This window comes from Urocitellus parryii, chromosome 11 (genome assembly GCF_045843805.1).
Source record: "Urocitellus parryii isolate mUroPar1 chromosome 11, mUroPar1.hap1, whole genome shotgun sequence".
In the NCBI taxonomy this organism is placed as follows: Eukaryota; Metazoa; Chordata; class Mammalia; order Rodentia; family Sciuridae; genus Urocitellus; species Urocitellus parryii.
Genome location: NC_135541.1, coordinates 62,160,528 through 62,183,567, shown reverse-complemented (window position 1 = coordinate 62,183,567; position 23,040 = coordinate 62,160,528). Strand labels below are relative to the sequence as shown.

General features: G+C 32.3%; 1 protein-coding gene across 5 annotated transcripts in view; it reads right to left on the bottom strand.

Moving 5' to 3' along the window:
• The window catches only part of Adgrl2 (adhesion G protein-coupled receptor L2), a 184,023-nt gene that overhangs the window by 17,032 nt on the left and 143,951 nt on the right, over nucleotides 1-23,040 (bottom strand). For 4 of the 5 annotated variants that reach the window (XM_077791513.1, XM_077791515.1, XM_026405090.2 and 1 more), the window contains exons 8-16: nucleotides 22,683-22,868; nucleotides 21,837-21,875; nucleotides 18,759-18,942; nucleotides 9,651-9,776; nucleotides 9,038-9,243; nucleotides 7,784-7,957; nucleotides 6,315-6,524; nucleotides 5,139-5,359; nucleotides 3,744-3,810 (exon numbers count right to left, since the gene is read on the bottom strand). In XM_077791513.1, the coding sequence (XP_077647639.1) occupies nucleotides 3,744-3,810; nucleotides 5,139-5,359; nucleotides 6,315-6,524; nucleotides 7,784-7,957; nucleotides 9,038-9,243; nucleotides 9,651-9,776; nucleotides 18,759-18,942; nucleotides 21,837-21,875; nucleotides 22,683-22,868 (1,413 nt within the window). The remainder of the gene's footprint in view (nucleotides 1-3,743; nucleotides 3,811-5,138; nucleotides 5,360-6,314; nucleotides 6,525-7,783; nucleotides 7,958-9,037; nucleotides 9,244-9,650; nucleotides 9,777-18,758; nucleotides 18,943-21,836; nucleotides 21,876-22,682; nucleotides 22,869-23,040) is intronic. The other variant, XM_026405091.2, reaches the window with a different exon arrangement.

The window sequence follows — 23,040 nt, the reverse complement described above, 5'->3', positions numbered from 1 at the left end:
ACAATTCTCTTATTTTTTCAATGCTTAAAAAATTATAATGTTAAATTTTCGTTTCACAGAATAAATATTGTTGTTATGATCTTTTTCAGGAGGTAAGAATTATCATTTTTGTGGGATATATTTCAATAGATTCTCACCACCCTTTCTTTCTAGTTCTCTTAAAATACAACAATAGGAAAAAAAAGAGATAAAGAAGCAAATAGAAACATCTTTGATAAATTCTATAATCCACAATATTCACTTTCAGACAAAACACCTGATTTTAAACTTCAGTCTGCAAACCCGAGTTCCTAGTTTCTTTGCATTTTCTTCATGATATAATTCTTCATAGATCTTTCCAGGTGGGCATTCATTTCCTTCTTCCCTCCCTGTTCCTTTATTTATTTATTTATTTATGGTTAAAATAAGTGATTTTTTTTCTCCTTCTTATTTTATTTTTCCTCAATATATTTTCCTGTCGTTGGTATACATTTAAAAATTAATCACACAGAGAGAGTTTCCCCTATTTGTCACTGGAAAGCAGATGAAGGGAGAGAACAGACATCATTCAATTGCTGTTCCTCTCACCTGCACCCCAAGGAGGTCAGTTTTTACCTCTGTCTTTAAACACCACTCAGTTTAAACATAACATTTTAAGATAGGTTGGAAGGTTTTATGTGTAAGTCAGAAAGGAAAAAGTTGGAGCTATCAACTTTTTACACACACAAAGATTTGTCTAACCAGGTAAGTACATGTAGTTACTCAATTATTCACATAGAAGTCACCCTTAAGTATAGGTTATTAGGATTATGTTAGGTATGTATGTCAACCCATAAGCTCATGATTAATTTTAGAGATGAAGCAATTTGTTCAGTCAAAAATTAATCAAATATTAACTCTGGTCTATGCCTGTATGTGTGCAGGTATAAATAGATTGGTGGGAATGTCTTCATAGAATACTATGTGAAAGGGTGGGAGTAAATCCAGAAGAAAAAAATATTTTTCCCCTTATATAGCTAAAAAGACTAAATCACCAAACTAGGGCATTCTTTCTGATCCACTGACCAATATCATTCTTTCAACACTTCCCAAATAATAATTGCAAAAATAATTATTAAAATAGCCTGCCAGAAAAGTTTGCTACAAAAAAAATCCAATGCTGCTTAATAACATGGCATAGTTAAAAATCACCCATTTGATAAAATAAAAATACAAAGAAGTTTATAAAAAAGAAAAAGGTACCACAGATTATAGGAGAGCACAGTTTGCTTTATGGTCATCAACCTGCTCAATTGAATCACATCCGTCTGAGCTTAGCAGCTTAAAATTCATTCCACAGCTTGCAGTGCTGACATGGATATGATAAGACAGAAGAACAGAAACACCACTCTGAAGTAACCTAGCTGAACTGCACATGTTCTGACCCTTTTTGTCCTCCCTGGAGCTTTTGCTACCTGGCAAATGCAACTCTAAAACTGTACTTGTATCTCTAGATCTTTGCTATTAGCCAAGCAGAAACCTATTTCTCTCTGGGACTAGCAGCCAGAGAGGTGTTCTCTGAAGAAGATTTCTAAATGAGTGTGTGAGCTGAACTCTTACTGAACTGAATTAATTATTAATGATGCAGATGGAGCTGTCCAAATGATAAGAACAGCTCCTGACGTGTCATGATCCAAGCTTTCATTAAACCATTTCAGGCATACTAATGGTTTCCCACTGCTCATTACTTACCAGCACTTTTCTCATAGATATAATAACTCCAGTGCCTGTAGGCAAGACATTCTATAGAGATGCAGAAGTGGGAAGTTTTATCTTCCTTAGCATATTATTTTTCTTCATAGAACATTATTATTAAAAATGTACACTTATTTAAGACTAGGAAGTTAAATGGTTTCAATTCAAAAAAGCTGGAAATGCACCACTATATTTTCTATTTTTTGTTACAAGAATAGAACATAAATGAATAGTATACAATATAGTTTATATTATTAAGATGTATGTCTGAATTGAGTTTTAAATGTATTGTCAGAGAATAAATGTAGGTAAGTGTATTTTCAGCAAGCTTATGCTGTACAATTATATTTTAGTTTAGGTTACATGGTGTTTTGCAAGATTGCTTGGCACTCTTGTACCACACTTAGTTTCACTGTGTGTTGGGAGGATTAGAAGGCAAGGCAACTGAGGAGAAGAATTCCAAGGAGGTGTATACTGTGATTGCTACCTGCTGGTTTCTTTTTGTTGTTGTTGTTGTTTGTTTTTAAGTTCAGGAAAATGTTCTAAAAGCCCTACACACATCTCAGCCTAAAGGATTTGGTAGAGGATAATAATAAGAGTCTAATTAATATGAGGCTGTCTTTTTAAATGGGTAATACAAATAAAATGTGTTTTACCTCTTTTCTTCCTCAAAGCTGAGTATGTGTGAACATTAGCTCCTTTTGCCAAATAAAATGTCTTTTTCTTTTTAATGTTTTAAAGTCGGTACTTATCTTTATAAATATAAAATAAAACTTCAGTACAACAGAAGTAAACATATGACATTTTTATAGTGTGAATATCCCTAAAGTGGTCTTTATAGTTTCCAAAGTATAAATGTGTTTGGCCAAGGACTTAGGGGAAAAGAGAAGCCTGTGGTTTTAAAGATCATACCTCTTCATGTCAATTGTCTGTCATTAATTCAAGATAAACTGAGGCTGTATTCACATAAACACACTAAGAATAAAAACTGAAATAGTTATCTGGATTGAATAATTCTGATAAGAAATTAGCTCACCTAAGAACACTAGAGAATATTTTACTGATTTAATTCACATAAACATCCATCTCGTATTTTTATTTTGCTTTGTAAATATAATTGTTGAAAATAATTAATTTTAATGAGAATAAAAATGCACATACACTTGAGTGGTTTAAAGTTTCCTTCAACTACTAAAAGGTTTTCCAAACTTTAGGAAACACAAATTAACTATAAAAATATCATAAGAAGCTCATGTGCCAATTTTTTGAAATAAAGAAACAAAATCCTGAACATAGCAATAAAAAGATAAAGGTAATATTAAAGCTTGTGTTTCAACTTGTTTTCTAGTTATTAAATAGATATGATTAACAATACCAATTCTTAATGCTTTAGTTATATTCTTTTGATTTTAGTATAATTGAAGTATGACTAAGGATAATGTAAGAAGTTTTAAAAAACCTTAATGTTACTAATCTTAACTTGTATCAAATTCATTTAAAAATAAAAATTCTTAAAAACCAGTTGCATCCCCAGTCCTTGTTTGGTATTTTAAGTCTTAAAAAAATTTATTTTATTCTTAATGAGTTTAAAATTCGCTTAACAGTCCTCTATTAATCTAAACTTTTAAACTTTAATATGTCTTAAAACAATTTAGGGTATGGACATTCACTTCAACTACTAAATTACTATGTTGACATTAAGGTAACAATTAAGATAATGTTAATTCACTTTTCTAAAACATTCATTTAATTCATAACATGGCTTATAAGTATTTCTTTTAGATTTTTTGACACAATTAATTAGAAATGGGAAATACTATTTTTCAGTAGATGTGATTTTCAGAAAGTTAATTAGCAAGTGTATAAACACGATAATGATGTAATATTTAAAATATAATAAATAATATTATCCTGTAACATAGAATGTCCATATAATTTTTGAATACATAAATTAACCATAAACTAAGTTATTTTTGAATAATATTTCTAAAGTAGCAGCTAAAACGAAAGGGAAAACAGAGTCTTCTTACCAGAATAATGAAGGTGACAGGTCCAATGAAACTCCAAATAAAATAGTTGTCAACACGAAGCCAGCAACTGTTTTGAAAACAAAAGAATATGTATCAAGTAGCCTCACTGGATATTTAACATCACAAGAAAAATAAATTTTTAAAACTTAACAAACACAAAACGATCTCTAAATTTGCTTTTGATAATTCACTATGGACAAGAACAATTCTAATAATTCTGAGTTGGCGCGAATTTAACAAAGGACAGCAATTTACTTCAACCTGCCATTTTCCATTTCAAGTTATTTACCTGATAAAAGCATACAAAATTATGCTTATACAGGGAAAAAAATAATCCCACCCACCCCTAAATCCTTAAGGACTCTTAATCTTATTAAGAAAGATTTGAAATCTCAAATTCCAAATGGCCTCATCATTTTAAAGTGCTATATGTAATCATCAAAATTTGCCTTTCAGATCTATCTGAAATAAAGTGTTTAACCCTATGAAACAGACAAGGAAAAAAATGTTCAGATGTCATATTTGTTATGAAACAGAACAGCATAAATATGCCTTCATTAGGAAAGGAAAAATACTGGGGAAAAAAATCAAAGCACAGAACTTGCAGAGAATTACAGTAAATGATGCATTAACTTATTAAGACATACTTTACTTAGTGGTTCATTTTTGATATAACCTTGAATCCCTGCTGAATTTCTTTTATTTGTTTTTCATCATCTTTACAGTCAAAAAGCTTTCTCTACTCCAAAAGAGTCTTCATATAACTAGTTTTATCAAAGGAAAAAAAAAATAAACAGAATTGGAAGGCACATTCATGCCCCTAATAAAATAAAATCCTTAGAAACATGGCCATGTCTACCTTCTGTTACTTTCTGTAAATAACTATATTTTTATAAATGAAAGACAGAGACTTATTTTAATCCTTTTCTAACTGCCTCATAAAATATTATCAAAGTTAAACATATGGGATGGAATGTGCTGCTAGTGTCACCATTCAGAACAAGAGTTAGCTACAGGGTCGGCTGCACAAAGAGAGCTAATGAAGCATTAGCTTAAAACTGAGTAGTTAAACCTGTCAGATGCGTTAAGTTCAGAAGAATTTTTACTTAATATCTTCTAAGGCCAAAAACTTATTTACTCTTTCAATTTGTTTCAGGTCAATCTTTTGTGTTAAAAAGAAAGTCCATAATGTAGAATCTGCCTCACTAGAGTACAAATCCTCTGAACCTAGAAAATTACAAAAGACTTGATTGTAATTTGTGCACGGCATGCCCATTCTCTTACCAATAAAGCTTTCAGATGCTATTTTAGTCTGTCAGGGACCCTCACTGACAGCTAACAGGCTTTAAAAAATTATTCACTTGAAAAACACTCAGGTCGCTTGCAATTACTTACGCTTTTACTGTTCCATAGCTCTTATAGTCAATAGCGGCTGAAACTCCAACCACTGTGGCAGGAAACAAGTAACCAGCAACATAATAATATTTCTTCCTTGAATATTCACTTTCGAAAACTTCAACTAACATTAAATAGAGCTGCACACCTTCTAGGCACATCCAAGCAAAAGCTGCCAAAAAGAAAAAGTGTAGAAGTCCTGCAAATATTGGGCATGCAATCTGTAAGGAAAGAACAAAAAAAAAAAAAAAAAGAGAGAGAGAGAGAGAGAAAACTTATGAATACAAATAGCTTGCTAAAACTATAAAATACTCACACACAAATCCTGTTTTTTATAAACACATCTTTACTTAAAACTACTGTTCTCTCAAAAAAAAATTGGATATCACTTTTCATAACTGGAAACAAAAGTTAAAAAACACTGCCAAACATGAAGAATATAACACTTGCATAGAATAACAGCAAGTGTGCTAGATTTCATCGGGGTAAGATATTACTGTTTTGGGTCAAACTGAATATCAAATAGAAAACAAATCTTAATGTCTTCTCAAATTATCCATTATAAAATCTAACTATTCTGCTTGTCTATGATTTGCTTTATAAGTCTTATATTTTCTAAAATACTTGCGAAAAATATATTATTTCTATGTTTTATAGAACAAAAATTCAAACTGCTTATTCTAGTGATAAATACCCTGGCCTTAATTAAGTAGGATTATTGTCCTATCTTATATGGAACATTCTTTAAATTCATCCCAACACAGAAGAATATAGGATGATGTATTAACTAACTAAATTCTGTTTCTGACAATTGAGACCTCAAGATAACAAATACATTGCTCTAAATATGAAGAAGTTCACTAGTCAGAATGACTATGTAAGCACAATAGGAATTAAAAACTAGTATATTTTCAGTACCCTAGCATTCTTCTATTCAAATTACATATCTTAATAACCCAGAAAACAAAATTGTACCTTAATAACAAAATAAATTAATTCATAATATTACTTCATGATTGAGCTGTTTTTTAATTAATTACAAATTATACTTCAATATCACCATGTCAGTTTTAACAAACTATAATGTCAACAATTAATAGCAACCTCATACACAAATTCATACCTATTTAAAGAATTTTCAAAGATCCAAGGTCAATAATCTTAACAGGTGCTTACCGTATATTTTGTCTTATCAATGCCAATTAGAAAAATAAACTCAGCAATGAAAAGGTTGATACAAAGGTTCTTGTGAATAGTATTACGGTCACTCTGTAGACCACGGAAAAAACAGAAGGTGAAGATGCAGATAGCCAGGCATACAAGGGAAACGACAATTCCCACCCAGGTGATGACTGTGAGAAGTAATTCATGAACTCCATCTTTATACTATAAAATAAAAAGACATGAAGAACACTAGTATTCCTACAGAACATTAACGAGAAGTAAAACAGTTTGTTGAATATTGAACTCTGAAGAATAATATCCATGTGAGCTAAAACAGGGCTCATTACTAAAAAGAGATTATTATCTCATTGACTATAATACTGATGAAGAATGACTTATGAAAGAGGAAGACATTCCCTAGAAAATAACTCAAAAGCACAAATATTTTAAAATAATGATCGGAATAATTACCTGCAAAAACACAGAAAACATTTTCATGAAAAAATACAAAATGCTTGATTATGATTAAAAATAATCAACATTGTAAAGATTTTCTAGGATAACACACATAAGCCAAGTTTTAATTTCATTTTCTCTTTGGGTTTCTACATGCTTTCATACTGAGAGCTAACAGTATGAAAACAGTATTGTTTATTGAGTAAACAATAAACCTGAGTTTTAATTCTATAATTCAGAAGGTATTTTTTATCTTCTCACTAACATTCTCCTCATAAGAAGAAATATCAAGATGTATTCCTGATGTCATTCAGGCTTTTCAAAATATGAAACTTTACATAGTGTGTGGTCAAAGTCTTAAAAGGAGATTCCAACATTTGAAATGGGAAGGGCATGCTAAATTTTAGTCTTTTGTTTGTTGTGTGACCCATTGGTATTCAGTTTTTAAACCCCTAGTTCCAACAATTACATGAAGTGACATTGGAGAGCATGATTTTAAGAAGAAACAATAACAGCCAGGCTCGGTGGCACACGCCTATAATCCCAGCAGCTCAGGAGACTGAGGCAGGATGATCACGAGTTCAAAGCCAGCCTTAGCAACAGCCAGGCACTAAGCAACTCAGTGATAGATATACAAAATATAAAACAGGACTGGGGTGTACAATCAGAGATATGAAAATGTGTTCTATATGTGCAATCAGAATTGTGATGCATTCTGTTGTCATATATAACAAATTAAAAATTTAAAAAATGACATAAAAAAATAGGACTGAGGATGTGGCTCAGTGGTAGAGTGGCCCTGAGTTCAATCCCTTGTACCAAAAAAAAAAAAAAAAAAAAAAAAAAACACAATAACAGAGTGATACTACTTCTTAAAATATATGGATAGTGTAGAAAATATTAGAAATTCATGTGTAATTTGCTTTTAGTTACGATAAGCACCTAAGAAACAGGACTACAATACAAGCTGTTTTGAATCTCTGAGGTTTTTTTCCCTGATACTAATTAGAAGTGCAAATACTTACTGCAATTTTCCTGTGGGCCATGAGAATGGCAAAATTGGTTAGGTGGCTACATGCACACGTTGTACGAGTTTTATTAGTGTCAACCAGCTTGCAGCCCTGGGTAGACCAATATCCCATCATAGTTCTCTCTGAGTAGTTCCAGAAGGAGCAGTTTGCATTGAAATAATTGTCAGGCTGGGAAATAAAATGACAAGACAAAATTAGGATTTTACACTCTAAGATGGCAATGGCAATTGTTTAATATGTGTAAAAGGTAATTTAGATTAAACTTTGCATGTTTCGGACTATAAAGTTTTTCATCAGCAAAATTGTGGACTATGTTATACAAGGCAGACATCTAGCTTAAAAGGGGCTTTATAGTCCGAAACACTCTAAAGTGTACTCTAAATTACCAAAGACCCATTTTACACAATTATAATTTCCATCTTATGATTTTACATACTGATAGTACATTAGAATCATTTCCCCCCCCCTTTCTGACAAAATTAGAGCCATGAATTTTTTTTCTGAGAAAATTCTGTAAGGTACAAATGTCTAAAATTCCACTTTCAATTTGAGGCCCATTTTTGGTTAGTTCTAAGTGATACACTAGCAACCATTTGAATCACTCAGAACATCAAGGCTCTTAAGAGTAAATCAACTGAAGCAGATATGACACGAGGACCATGACTGCACAATTTTATTTTTGTCAATTCTGTAAGTCTACTTGGTTATCAGTAGGTACTCATTCCCTCTACTTGGAACATAGAGTAGGTATTTAAATATCAACTTGAGGTACAGCAGAGGAATCACATCTCAGTCTTCTACTTTTGCAACACAATACTTAATAACAGCCCTGCCAAATATGATCAATAAAACCAATTTAAAAACAACAACAACAATGATTTGCCACTCTACAAAAGCAGAGTCCTAAGAGTTAACACACAGCTATCCTGCTGCTCAGGTAAGAGTTAATTTTCATTTGAAAACAAATTAGAGTCATTTACATTTTCCTGTTGATTACTGAATTAGCTTTCATTAAGAATACACTTAAGTTCTAATAATCACTGAACCAGGCTCATTTAATTTTATGTTCACAGACTTAAATAAACTTGTGTCTCTGACCTAGTCCAACATTTGAAATTCAAATGGAAAGGTCCTGTGTCCCTCCCATAGTCTCCCTCTCCCTCTCTGCACCCCCAGCATGTCAGCTTTACTTCCCTTCCTCTCTAGTTTTATAACCTTCCACTGCTTCATTAGCATACATTAACTTACATCAATGTGTGGTAGGGTAAAAAGCACAGGATCAGTCAGGTACACACGGCTGGACTCCTTATTGATTGAAACTGAAATGACGTGAGAGTTCACTGCGATGGTGCTATTACGACCAATAAAGTCCGCACCCAGTTTTATGGTTGCATTCTCTGTACTAAGGAACTGTCCCAGACTCCGGTAAATGATGAACACCAACTTTGCAAGCCCTAGGAAGGTAGAAACCATCATATGACTTTTAGGAAATATGCTTATGTATAAAATAAGACAATGAGAATACATTGAAAAAATCCTTACAGAATCTTTATTTAAGAATACATGTATGGGGCATTATTTTAAACATACTTTAAAAATTTTTAAGACACTTTTGTTACAGTCAGGGTCAAATGACATTTTTTTTTCTTTCTTTTTTATTTTTTTTCTTTCTCTTTTTTGATTCGTTCTGTTTTAGGAATATATGATAGTAGAGTGCATTTTGACAAATTATACATACATAGAGTAAAACATTCTAATAAGGATCTCATTCTTGCAGTTGTACATGATGTAGAGATCAATATTTTAGAGTAGGTTTAACTGAACAACAAAAGAAACAAATTTAAAGAAAAGTTTGTCTTACCATTCCTGCTGTTTTGTTTGACAGTATTGGCAGAGAGTTGGATTGAGCTGCCTGCTCCCTTGATGCCCAGAGGAAACTTAAAGTCCTGGACCTGGCCTTCTGTACTGAGGACTGCAACCTCCAGAACTGGATGAGGCCAAGGACAAAAGAGAGGAAAAAAAGGAGAATTCTTTAGTTTAAATTAAAAGAGGCAAATGGTAATTGCACAGAAGCTACTTCCTTTTACAGTACTTGGAAAACTTGACTATTAGATTTTAAAATAAAAAATACTAAATTACTCCAAGAGATCTTAAAACCTTCTGAAATATTTTGTATAATCATTTTGACATTTTCTTCATATTTTTATGGCTTTTGTCATGAGTCAATTCCAAACTTTTATCCTATGAGTGTGAACACTGCATAAATTTATAGTAAAAAAAACTTTCAAAATTTTTTTAAATCATGAAGTTAAACAAAATATTTTGAATTGATATTTTTGCATCTCTTTGTTAAATAACTTTTCAATAACCACATTTGCAGTGGTAGAAGTATATATTTGTTCGTACATTTATTTATTTACATAAATGATATATTTTAAGATATAAAATTACAGAGATCAAGATTTCAATACTATATTTTTCTTATTTTTGAAAGTATCGAGGCCAGGAAAGAAAGTGTTTGTGAGAAAATGACTGTCATGATGTTAATCTTACATACTTCCGGTTGGGCAAAATAGGATCTATAGTTTTTATCAATAAAGTTTTTCTTTGAATACAGTCATGCCTTGTCATTTACACAGTGGCTATTTTAGTACTACAACACCAAGTAAGAATTTGCAACGGGAGGTGGGGGGGTGGGGGGACAGAGAAACAAACAAAAAAACACAAAAAAAACTTCAAACCCTCAAAAGAAGTAGCAAACTGAAAAACACATAAAGAAAACATTGAAGATTGAGAACATTTATCTGATCAACAATGAGGGTGTTAAGCTTTACTTCATTTCAAAAATATAATTAATAGTAACTACCATCAACATAAATATTGGCTGTTTAATGTTATATTAAACATCACCATGCTTTATATTGATATTTAACTTTTTAAAAGCAACATTTTAAAATAATAATTCAAAACTACAGTCTATATCTTTTCCTCTGACTTTCATCTTCTTTAATAACTATATCATTGGATAACTACTCTTGCCTAGACGCAAACACATACATACACACAAATCTGATGAACTCACTCATTCCCTTTCTTTTTATAAGAATGAGCTCATGTACTTCTATTGAACTACTAAAACTTTTGGATGCTAATTTTTTTGTTGTTGTTAATCTTCCACAAATGTTTCGTAAACATACAGGTTTAGCTGTAAATCTGGAAACACTGATACTCAAAAGATTTTTAAAAGCAATTAAACCACATGTCAAATCACTACACTACAACTTCATAATGAGAATCATGTAATGCCTAGAATTCTATCAGCTGCAGAAACTGGTTGAGGTACTTATTTTACTGACTCATGTTTGGAAATATTAAACATGTGGTAGGTAGATGATCTCCTTTCCTCATATCAGATTCCACGTGTGTGGGCTGAGAATATAAAGAGAATAAGAATGACAAAAACATATGTCTAGACAGGCCTGGTGGTGCAAGCCTATAATCCCAGCTACTGGGGAAATTGAGTAGCTGAGTAAAGAGGAGCTCTTTGCAACCAGCCTGGGCAACTTAGTGGGCAACTGTCTCAAAAAAAAAAAAAAAAAAAAATGGAATGTACCTTAATGGTAGAGCACCCCTGGGCTCACTTCCCTCTATAGCAAAAAAAACCCAAACCAATCAATTAAATATATACTACCTCCTTTTTACACTGAAAGGGGTTATAACTCTTAGTCATCCTCAAAACAAGACAAATGACAGACTAAAAGAAGAAATTCTTTTTTCATAAAACATTCAACCATTCTACATATACACATGTACAGATTTAGCATGTAAGCCCTGCACTTGGACTGAGGCAGGAGTACCACCTGAGCCTAGGAACTTGAAACCAGCCTGGGTAGGTAACATGGAGAGACACTGTCTCAAAACAGAGAAAAGAGGAAAGAAGGACCAGTGCACAGGGATACGTGTACAAAGAGTTAATTTTGTTCAACAAATTACTAAAGTTCAAAAATTATGTCCATAGTAAAGAAAAAAATGTTTGAATTTTCAAAAATAACAGGATCATTAGTACAGAACTTAAGTAGGTATATTTAAGCCATAAGAGTATGCATTAATCAACTTTATAACAATTTGTATCAATCAATAATTGCCGTTTTGTGGGAAAGTGAAATTTTCAAAAAAAATTAAAATAAAGACACTTTAAAATACTTTATAGCAATTAGATAAAATCAACTAAGTATACACTGGGGTTTAAACAAGATTTTCTGTTTCAGAAAACAGAAAAAGAATGTGTTCCAATTCATTTCAAAAGATCTCTATAATAAATAAATAAAACAACACAAGAAATGAAACAATAGGATAATGACAGTTAAAAATCTTTTATAAAATAGACATACACTTGATAATATCTCAAAAAAATTGTTTTAACTCAACACACAGAAATTAATACATTAGAAAATGTACAATTATATCATCTAGTTAGAAATTAAAGAAAAATTATAAGTAGAAAGAATTCAGTAAATTTTAACACTCATTTAATATAAAAAGTCTTTACAAAATAATAGGATTAAAAGAAAAACACGTTGACCAAGGTTTTGTTGTCAGATAAAGGTTATCGATTCAAAACCTACAGCGAATGCACATTCCTTTTAAAGTCAGAATGATCCCTATCAACAGGATTTATTTAGCATTATACTAGAGAACTTTATCTAAAATGGTAATTCATCAAACACAAAAGACATAAAGACTACAAAAAAGTGGTTATTATTTATAGTAAACATAATTAACTATGTAGTAATCATGACAGAGTACACCAACTATCAAAATAAGAAGAATTTAGCAAGGCTGCAATCAGCAAAATCAGTTGTGTTCCACATATCAAGTGTCAAACAACTAGAATATGTAATTCAAAAAAGATCCATTATTTGTAACAAAAACAACAAGTATAAGTTTTGGGGGAAAAAATTAATTTTTAAAAAAGGCACAAGATATTAATGAGAAAAATACTTAACTTTATGGAAAGATGAAAACAAAATTATGTAATTGTCTTAACTGAGCAAACTCAGCAGATCAATCTGTTATTTCTTTGGAAAAGAATCTACAAAGTAAATCTACTTCTAATAAAAATTCCTCTAAGATTCTCTGTGGGAGGGGATTGGTGTATGTGTGTAACATCACAAACTGACTCTAATATTCACATGGAAGACACAAACCAAAAAGCAGCCAAGGCTTTTCCTCAAGGAGCAAGGCTGAAATACTCAAGAAATACTAGCAATATTGAAAACAAAACAATACGAAGCAAAAGCAGCAAATGATAGACTCGTCAAACAAGTTGACATGTATAGAAACGTGGCATATGACAGAGATATCATTAGAAATCTGTGGGGAAAAGAATGAATAGGCACTAACACATGTGTAGAAAACACTGGTTATTCATTTACAAAACCAAATCAGTGACCTACTTTGTATCCAAATAAAAAGTGTATTAAAGACAAACGTAAAAAGGCAAAACAGATGCCCAAGGGAAAATTTCTTAAATAAGATACCAAAATACCAACCATAAAAAACAGATTAATAAATATGACTTCAGTATTATGCAGTAAGACACCTTATGAAAAGTTAAAAGAAAGCAGACAGAGAAGTGTTTTTAAGACTATATAATCCTCAAAGAATTAGTGTCCAGAATGCATAGAAGTACAAAGAAATAGAAAAATAAAAGGTTGTAGACGATGAATTCACAGGAGAGACACCAAAACAGGCAAATAAACACATTAAGAAAGAATCAAAAGCATTAAGTAATCAGGGGAACTGCAAATTAATAAACTAATGGGATCAATTCAAACTCATTAGATTAACCAAATTTATGTCAACGATGAAATGTTAGGAAAATATTGTAATGCCTTATTGCTACTACCTACTAGTGAGAATGTAAATTTGTTAAAAAAAAAAAAGGTTAGAGAACAATTTGGCATTATTTAGTAAAGCAAAAATGGGCATGCTTTATCACTCAAAAATTCTATCTCAGAATGTGTGTACGTATGTTTCCAAAGGCACACATATTAACAAGATATTTTAAAATTTCACTGCAATTTTCCTTGTTTCAGTGCAGAAATAGAAGCCACTGAAATATCTATCAATACAATAATTTTGATGTATTCTTACACCAAATAAAAAAATAGATATATACATATGTATATACATAGCATGTATAAATTAAAAAGTGGTAATAAAAAATTATACAATCATATTTATAGTGTGAAATCAATGAAAAACTTGGGGGAAGTTACTATACATACACATCTATAGTGCAAAATTAAAAAAAAAAAAAATACTGGTAGGCTGCAACAGGAGGACTTCTTGAGGCCAGGAGTTAGGAGGCCAGCCTGGGCAACACAGTGAAACCATAAATACATACATAAGAAGCTTAACAGTGCTAGAAAATAAAGTAAGGATGATAATTCACCCCCTTTTTATCTGATCAGAAATGAGGAAACCAGAGAACTTCTACATTATCTATGATTATAGTTTTTCAAAAAAATGTGAAATAAATATGGTAAAATACCATGATGTGGCTCAGGTGGTGCACAGATGTACCATAGTATCTATGCTATCTGTACTACTGAAATAATACATGCCTTATTCAACAGATTTCTGGAAGTGAATACACTTGGTTCATAGGAGAGCCATTCAGAGTCTCACAGCTAACACTGCAGACAGAATTTTAATATATTTCTCTGTCATGTTTTTCTCCAATTCATCAGAGAGTACTGGGTTCAATGAGATGAAAACGGAACAGTACCCAGGAGCTGACCTCTGTCAGGAGACCTGCAGGGTCTTAGTAGGAGCTGCTCTGTTGACCTGGGCTCCAAGGTGAAAGCATCATGGAGTTGGATAGAAGACAACAGGAAGCAGGGCCAGAGCCCATCCTCAACAAGCTGCACAGCATGAAGAGTAAGTCTGTTGTTGTGAGCTCTGTGACTGTGGGATTTCCAATCACCCTAGCTACTAAGACCATTCTGAAAATAAGTGAAAGGAAATTTTACAACAGACAGATCAGGCCACTAACACCTTAACTATCTAATTGATTTTATAGTCACAAGCAGAAACAAGTGTTAAGTGTCTCATGATATGATGCCCTAGAAAGTTCCAGAGGAGAAAATACTTAAACCTTGCCTAATTAAGACTCTAGATCTAGGGCTGGGTTTGTAGCTCAGTGCCGGAGCACTTGCCTAACATGTGTGAGGCACTGAATTCGATTCTCATAACCACATATAAATAAATAAAATAAAGGTCCATCAACAACTAAAAAAATATTTTTAAAAAGACTCTAGATCTAGATCTGCAGGGCAGGGCAGATATAGATGCACACCTATAGTTCCTGCTACTCACACCTTAGTTCCAGCTAAAGCTTAGTTCCAGCTAAAGCTGGAGGATCATAAGCTCGAGTCTAGTCTGAGAAATTTAGAAATCCTGTTTCAAAATTTAAAAAAAAAAATGTGTGTGTGTGTGTGTGTGTGTGTGTGTGTGTGTGTGAAAAGGACTGGGAAGGCAAATAACTCAGTAGTAAAGCACCCCTGCTTCAATTCCTACTCACATACACACAGGACTCTACTTCTGATTATGGGTATACCAAGCATAGTTACATGGTATTCTGGGAATGAAATAAGCCAAATCTAGAATGTGGGAAATTCTACAGGACAACTCACCTACCTGATTTATTTTACAAAAATAAAAAAGTGTTAAAAAAATAAAAGAAAAAGAAAAAATCCAGTGTTTTAGTTAAAAGAGACTCAATCTCTATATATTACATGAACTTGTTTGAAATCTAATTCAAACAAAGCAGGGATCAACACATTTACAAAAGTCAAGTAAACATAAACATATTTTGTCATTATTTGAACCTATTTTTGCTCATTTTTTTCAATGTGATAACAGTACTGTGGCTTTTGAAATGATATGGGATACAAAATAAGTTTTTCACAATGATAGGAAGCTAATATTTGCTGTAAAACAATAAAATAGTGAGAAGAATAAATGAAACCGTATTAGCTACATGTTGTTGAAAGCAGGTAATAAAAATTTTTGATCAAAATTAGAAACTTTTGCTCTTCACAAGATAATAAAAAATTAAAAAGAAAAGTTATATTCAGAGGAAAACATTCAGAATACATGTTATCTGGCAAAACATTTATACTAAAAACATATAGAGAATCCTTATAATTCACTAAGACAAACCCAACTAAAAATGAGCAAAAGAACTGAATAGTCACATCATTACATCATTAAATTTGAAACATATATGTTTAATTGCCAATAAACACAGAAAAAGAAGTTATTAATGAAAAATTAGTTTACATCGTAAAAATGTAAAGTAAACCCACAATGAGTTATTACTACAAGCCACTATAATGGCTAAGATAAAAGGCTGCTAAAATTGGTGGTGAATAAGAAGAACAAGTGGAACTTTCATATGTTGCTGATGGAGATTATTGGGGGAAACAGCAGCAAAATAGTGGAAATAAATCAAACACTTAAAAAGTTGAATGAACATGCTGGGGTGTTGTGTCTTTGTAATAGAATAACACCCAGGAATATAAGAGACTGAACTACTGACACTCCCTCTACATGAAAAAATCTTAAGGGTATTATTCTGCATAAAAGATGCAAGATCCAAGAGTTCACACTATACAACTCCATCCAACTGAACATCTTAGAAAAAACTAAACCATGGTTACAGAAAGCAGATGACAGACAGCCCATCCTGGGCTGATGAAGGAGCTGATTTTGGGAGTAATAAAAATGTTAACCATGTTGATGATTATATAGGTTTATATTTTTTTGAAAAAACTCATCAAACTGTAGAGATTTTAATATCCTTATTATATTTCAAAGTGAGACTATAAAATGTCACCATCAGATACAATTATGCCACTTTTATGAGGTCATGTATTATAAGGGTAAACCACGCTAAGGATTTAAAGAGAAATTAGTAGGGGTGAAATCAAATTGTTTAATAATTTAAAATATTATAGCCAAGCCCTAAATTTAAATAAGGGCTTCAAGAGAGTGAGGACACAAGGGAATTAATAGCCTATTTGGGTTTTTATATCAAAAGCAACAATGCAAGTTCTAGGAAATAAAAGTTCTAGGAACTTTATTAGAATATGTAAAATCACTTTCATATTAATAATTTTTGAGTAGTTATCATAAGAACAGTAAATTCTAGGCATTATTTGAGGGATGTCAGTAAAATGTATACTACATTCTAGAACAATCTCTACACATAATGTTTCATAAAATTAAAAATTAACAAGAAGAATAATCCTTTAGAAAATTATATTTCATTTTTTGGAGTATATCTCAAACTGAGACATATAACAATGTGTCACACATCTGAAAGACTAACTAGAACTTCAACCTTCCCCTCAAATTTTAATGCACACTGGTCAAAAGCAGAAAAGGAAAACTTTAGTTCAGTTTCATTCTTTTTTCTATTTCTAGCTTTTTTAAAAATAACTTTCAAAAGATTTAAGAAAACAAATTGAGGTCATAATATGCATGTCCAGTAATATTTTCCATGACTTATCTCTAAGATAATCAAGTCTACATCCTGCTGTCCTTACAAGTCACTGGAAACCTTTGAAAAGTATTCTTCAATCTTTATCTTAGGAATTTTATTAGATCAGTAATTTAAATTAACCCTTAAAAACAATGAAAGTTTTTGACAAAGAAGGGGAGTTTTATTTTCTACTAAGGCTCTGCTAAAATATCCCTTTTCTCATAACTACGTATTCCAGATCATAATGGACCAAATTATCTTGACTTCATTTACTTTGAAGGTTTTTATTTTTATTTTTACTTTTTTGATTATCTACATGACATTACAATGCTCTTGGCAATTCATACATTTGTATCATTGGGGTATCATTTCTCATTTTTCTAATTGTACAGATTGCAGAATCACACTGGTCATAGAATCACCTATATGTTTTTAAGTGATTTATCATTCCCACCCTCATGAACAAGTGATTTTAATATTTCATTTCTTTTGAAAATTTCACTTATTTAAAATAAAGTTCTAAATTCAAATCAAACTGTCAAAATTTGTCTACTTTTTCTATTACATTTCTCCTCTATATTTTTTAATAGAAATTCCTATGAAATAAATAAGCACAGACAGGCAATAAGACATGGTAGCCCAGAGAGGAAGACTTAATGAAGTCTGCTAATGAAGTTAGCACTTCTTGGGGGAGAAAGAGTAGTGTGTGTCCCTTCTGGGTTTTTTGTTTGTTTTAATATTTATGCTTGAGAAACTTTTTACCTTCCTAAGGGATATACTCATCAAATTATCAATAATTCTAAATGGTTAAAACTAAATTAAGAAAATGTTATTTGTGTCAAGAATTCCGATCTCTCATTGGCAGTATTTAAGTTCTAAATTATGCTTTAAAACTATCTGTAGCTCTTTGAAACCTATAAAACAAGGACATTCTGCATTATGGGAGATGTAGTTCATTGACCATTTTTACCTGAAAGCAGTTGTTTTTAATATATTTTGCTTAGGTTATGTGAGCTAAAATATTTGACTGGGAGAACACATTCTATAAAGTAATTTAAATTCATTTGGAACATATTATATAAAATGGGGGGAAAAATCACCAGTTTCATAGCAAGCACTTTCCTTACTTAAGCAATCCATATAAAGGCATTTAAGTGCTATTACACTTTTTCCTTTAATGATTTTTTCAAGGGAAAAACATAAACATAACCATAAAACCAACTTTTAAAAAACACAGGGTAGATTTTGACTTTTGCATTAATTTTATTATAGTATGATCAATAATTTCTTTTGCTAACAGACAAATAACAAAAGAGAAGTTTGACACTGGGAAATAAAAGGCTCAGAATGAAAATATCATTCTCTTAAATGTATATGTTCCAAATAAAACTGAAACCTGGCAATAAATCCACTTACCAATGTTTTCTGTGGGCATGGAGACCCTGGTTGGTTCCAAGAGATTGTCAGCTAGGACAAAAGCACCTTCTTCCAATGTGTCCAGTAACATTGTTGCAGTGTGTGCTTGTTCAGAGGAGTTCATGTGTTTCCAGGATTCCAAAGCTTCAGGTCTCAGAAGGTTGTCCACTGTGTCAACAATTGCCTGCATCCATTAGAAAACTATCATTAGTTTTGACTGCTTCTGGAACCAAGGCGATTTCCAATCACTGACTAGTGACAATTGTAATATTTATCTGTTGTGACGATATACTCTTATTTCAAGATGGAAGTACACTTGAACAATTTCTATCTGATCAAGCTGAAACACACCTGGCCATTTCAAAATAGGACTAACTGAAGATTAGCAGATTTCTACCTGATTATAAAGAGTGTGTAGAATAGTGATGCATCTCTGTTTATACAATCCTATCTCAATTGTTGAAGAGAAACATTAACAATCAGCAGCAACGGCTAACCTGAGACATGACTCTCGCATATGTGTTCACATTGAACAAAGTAACTCTATAATCTGAGACTAAAATGTTCTAAATGGAAAACATGGATTATTACTCTCTGGAGTAGACTAATAGTTATGCTTTAAACTTCAGCCATACAGTTTTGTTAAACGTGAACTAAAATATTGGCTAAAATTTTGCTTTATCAGATTTTGTCTACTTTATATCATTTAAGAAAAAAAAAGCAAGGTGGTTTTAAATATTATAAGATAACTGAAAATATTTTCACTCTTCCAATTCCCTATCCAGCTAAAAAATACCTTAATTCATAGACAATGGTCTGCTTTTAAAAGAATCAGGAAAGCAAGCAAAATATTTAAAGCCTTTACTGATAATTTAAGGAAAACAGAAAAGCACAAATAAAGCCATCATAAACATCCAAGGTATTAATATTCATATGTAGGTTTAAGTTATTACCATGCAAAATAACAATAGAAATATAAACCAGACAGCTAATCAATTGAAGGTAGACTCTTATACTGACACTTGCTGTTACCTGTGCCCTAAATATGCCTTAGATAGCTGAAATGACTAAATTTATTTACTCTTCCATTTACCTACTCATAATGTGTTGTTAAGCCCCCAAATGCAAGGTTTTGATCTATTGGTATAATCACAGAAGAAAAAGAACCTACATTATATAAAGAACAACGATGAAAAATGCTAGTTTGAGGTACTGCATTGAAATGAGGAGGGGGAAAAGTTGTTTGAGGCTACTGTCAGAATAAGATTAATTAGCTTAATCCATCTTAATACCCTCGTTCTGTCTGCCTTGTGAGCCACCACGACCTTCCTGGCAGGTGGAATATACTTCCAAGTGGCGTTAAAGAGTTTTTTCTTTCTCTAATGGGAGATAGAATAGTCAAAATGCTCACACTGATACTGCAGCAGCCATTAACTAGAGTGGAACAGAAATTGGTCTGCTGAGGCCAGATTCATTAGTCACCAAGAAATACAGACTGGAGCCTCTAATCTAAGTTACAAATGAATCTTCTGTCACAAAGTAGGAGCCCGCTTCATTTGCATAGTATAAGTCAGCTTCTGATTTGTAATTTAAGGAGTTTTATTAGTCTTATCTGAACAGAGAAGCTCATTTGAGACACACTGGAAATCACACTGGTCAGAAATTAAGGTCATACTGAAATTTACTAAGTATACATGTAACTCCCTGATGGCATGCTTTATTAATTTGAAACACTCCTTATTTATTACATTTGTACTTTTCTAGAGGGATCAAAATGATCATTAGCCTAATCATATTCCAGAAATAGTCTTTTCCTGCTACAGAAGGGGTGGGGGAGATATTCTTCTTCCACTGGGATAAATGTCCTGGCAACAGACCCATTATTACATTTCAAACATTAACTAATAACTTAAAGTTGAACCGAACACCTGAGTTTGAAAAATCATATAGAATTCAGCAGTTATTTCTTTGCCCCCATTAGACAGGCTAAAATGGGACTCTCAGAACTTCACTAGGCAAAAACAGGCTCTCCCACCCACCTGTTCTTGTAAAGTTTGCAGATCCAACAATGTCTTTTACTAACTAGTGAGATGCATTCTTTTCTTCTAGATCTTGCAAACTAAAATTAGTGGAGTTATGACTTTTAAATGACCTTTTTGTTATGAAACTACAAAAATTATTATTATTTTTTTCCATCATGATATATGGATTGGCTCTTCAAGGTCTTATTTGCCATGGTAATGGTCCCCATAAGAATGAGGTCAGAAAATAACTCTGAAAAGAAACTTCTAAAATTCCCCTGAAAAGGAACTTCTAGAATTTACAGATCAAACCAAACACAATTTGGCATCACATTGATCTATCACACAGAACTAGGAAAGCTTAATTCCACTGTAAGCCTCAGCCTGCTTCCTTTTACTTGGGTACTTAAATATACCAAGAAGGAAAACCACCTGGAGTACAGAAGTATTCTGAGCCAAGCAATGGCTCTAGCCTGATAAAAGCCAATACATAACATATACTGATGTCACTGTCACATTATTTATGTTTCACTGTTAGTAACCAATCTCCATTATCAACATAATTCTAGAAATGACCCCTAAAAATTTTGAGACAAAGCTTATTTTAAGAGTACACCACAAAGATAAGAAAGCAGTGACTTTTTCATGCACATACATTATGACTACACAGTCTTTGATATGATAAACTGCCAAGAATATATCATAGCTGTTTCACTCAAGTTGTTGTTTTTTTTTTTTAGTCCACAGAAATGAAAACAAAACAAAAGAAAAACAAAACAAAACAAAAAGACTGTATGATTACTTTCCAATTCAGAGGATGTTTCATTAAAATTCTTATACTTTTGGATGAATGGAAAAACAGCAAAAATCATTAAAATAAATTATTTGCTTATTCTGAGAATAATATACCTGTGAAAAGCCAACATTTGTACAGCTGATATGGGGCACATTATATAATTATCAAAGACTGAAATACATTGGATCATGCAGCAAGATGATAAAGCGTGGCAGGTAGCTGAAGAAGGGAGAAAGCAGGGTGACAGCACAGGAGAGATACCTTAAGGTAAGCCCTGCATGTCTTCTCTCGTTTTTGGAGCTTTTAGGTAAAAGAAAAGAAAATCAGAGGTTAGATTTTATCTGTTGAAATGAGGAAAGAAGAATCCTCAAAACTTAAGCTGGTGTTCCAGAGTTCATGTTACGGTAGTCCTCTGGATGGTCCACACTAGTTGTCAAAAGTGCTTGTTTATAATATTTAGCTGCATTTTGTTAATTATACTAATGCAAAGCATGTTGACAATTTAAAAAAAAGAGAGAGAGAGAAAGACAGCGAGAAAATATATAATGTGGTCAAAAAAAGGTTCATTATTTTTTAACCTTATAGAACCACGATAGCCACAGATTTGGGGTTGAAATGAACCTAAAGTAACTATGAAATTTGTTAGAGCAATGATATAAAATTATCCTGCAGAGGGAAACCTATCCTTCACCCAAAAGCTGCCATTGAAAGGAGTATTTCAGTGACTAATGTTCCTGAGTCACAATTTTGCTGCAACCATAAGAGTTGCATGTATTGGCATACAAAGTATATCAACTGTATAACATACAATTTCTCCAAGTGCAAATAATGCATTCTTAAGGAAAAAAGAAATGTATTGACCACAATCAGAGAGATGCAGTTTGCAACCAACTAAAATCTCTTAGGTAATTCATATTATTCACACTTTTTTGGAGGGTGGTTGATGCTCTTTTCTCAACTATAATTATTCCATGGGAAATAAACCAAAATTAGAAGTTTTGTTCCTAAGTGTGTGTCAAGGGAGCAAGAAGTTTGGCAGTAAACTGGAGCGTAGAGAGCTGCCATACAAAATGTCTTAGTTTAAAATAGCAGAAGAGTTTTTCCTACCTTGTTATAACTCCGTCCAGCTGAATCCTTTTCACTAGGTTTCAGTTCTTGCAGCTGTGCATCAAGGATGTCCACCAACTGCTCCATCAATCTCACTGAAGAACTCACATCCCCTGCAAACACTGGCCCTTTGGTATGTTTAGCCAGTTCATTGGCAAGACTAGCAGCATTTTCTCCACTTCTGATCTGAAATGACAATTTATATGATCTCAGTAATACTTTCTGTTCTGTTGTGGCTTCTAGTTCTCCTTGAGTACCTCTGTTGTGGTTTAAAAAAAAAATTAAAAAGTCTATATCTGCAAATAATTGAAACCAATAACTTTCTCTTCATCTCAGAAGATTAAAGCCTTTTAGATCC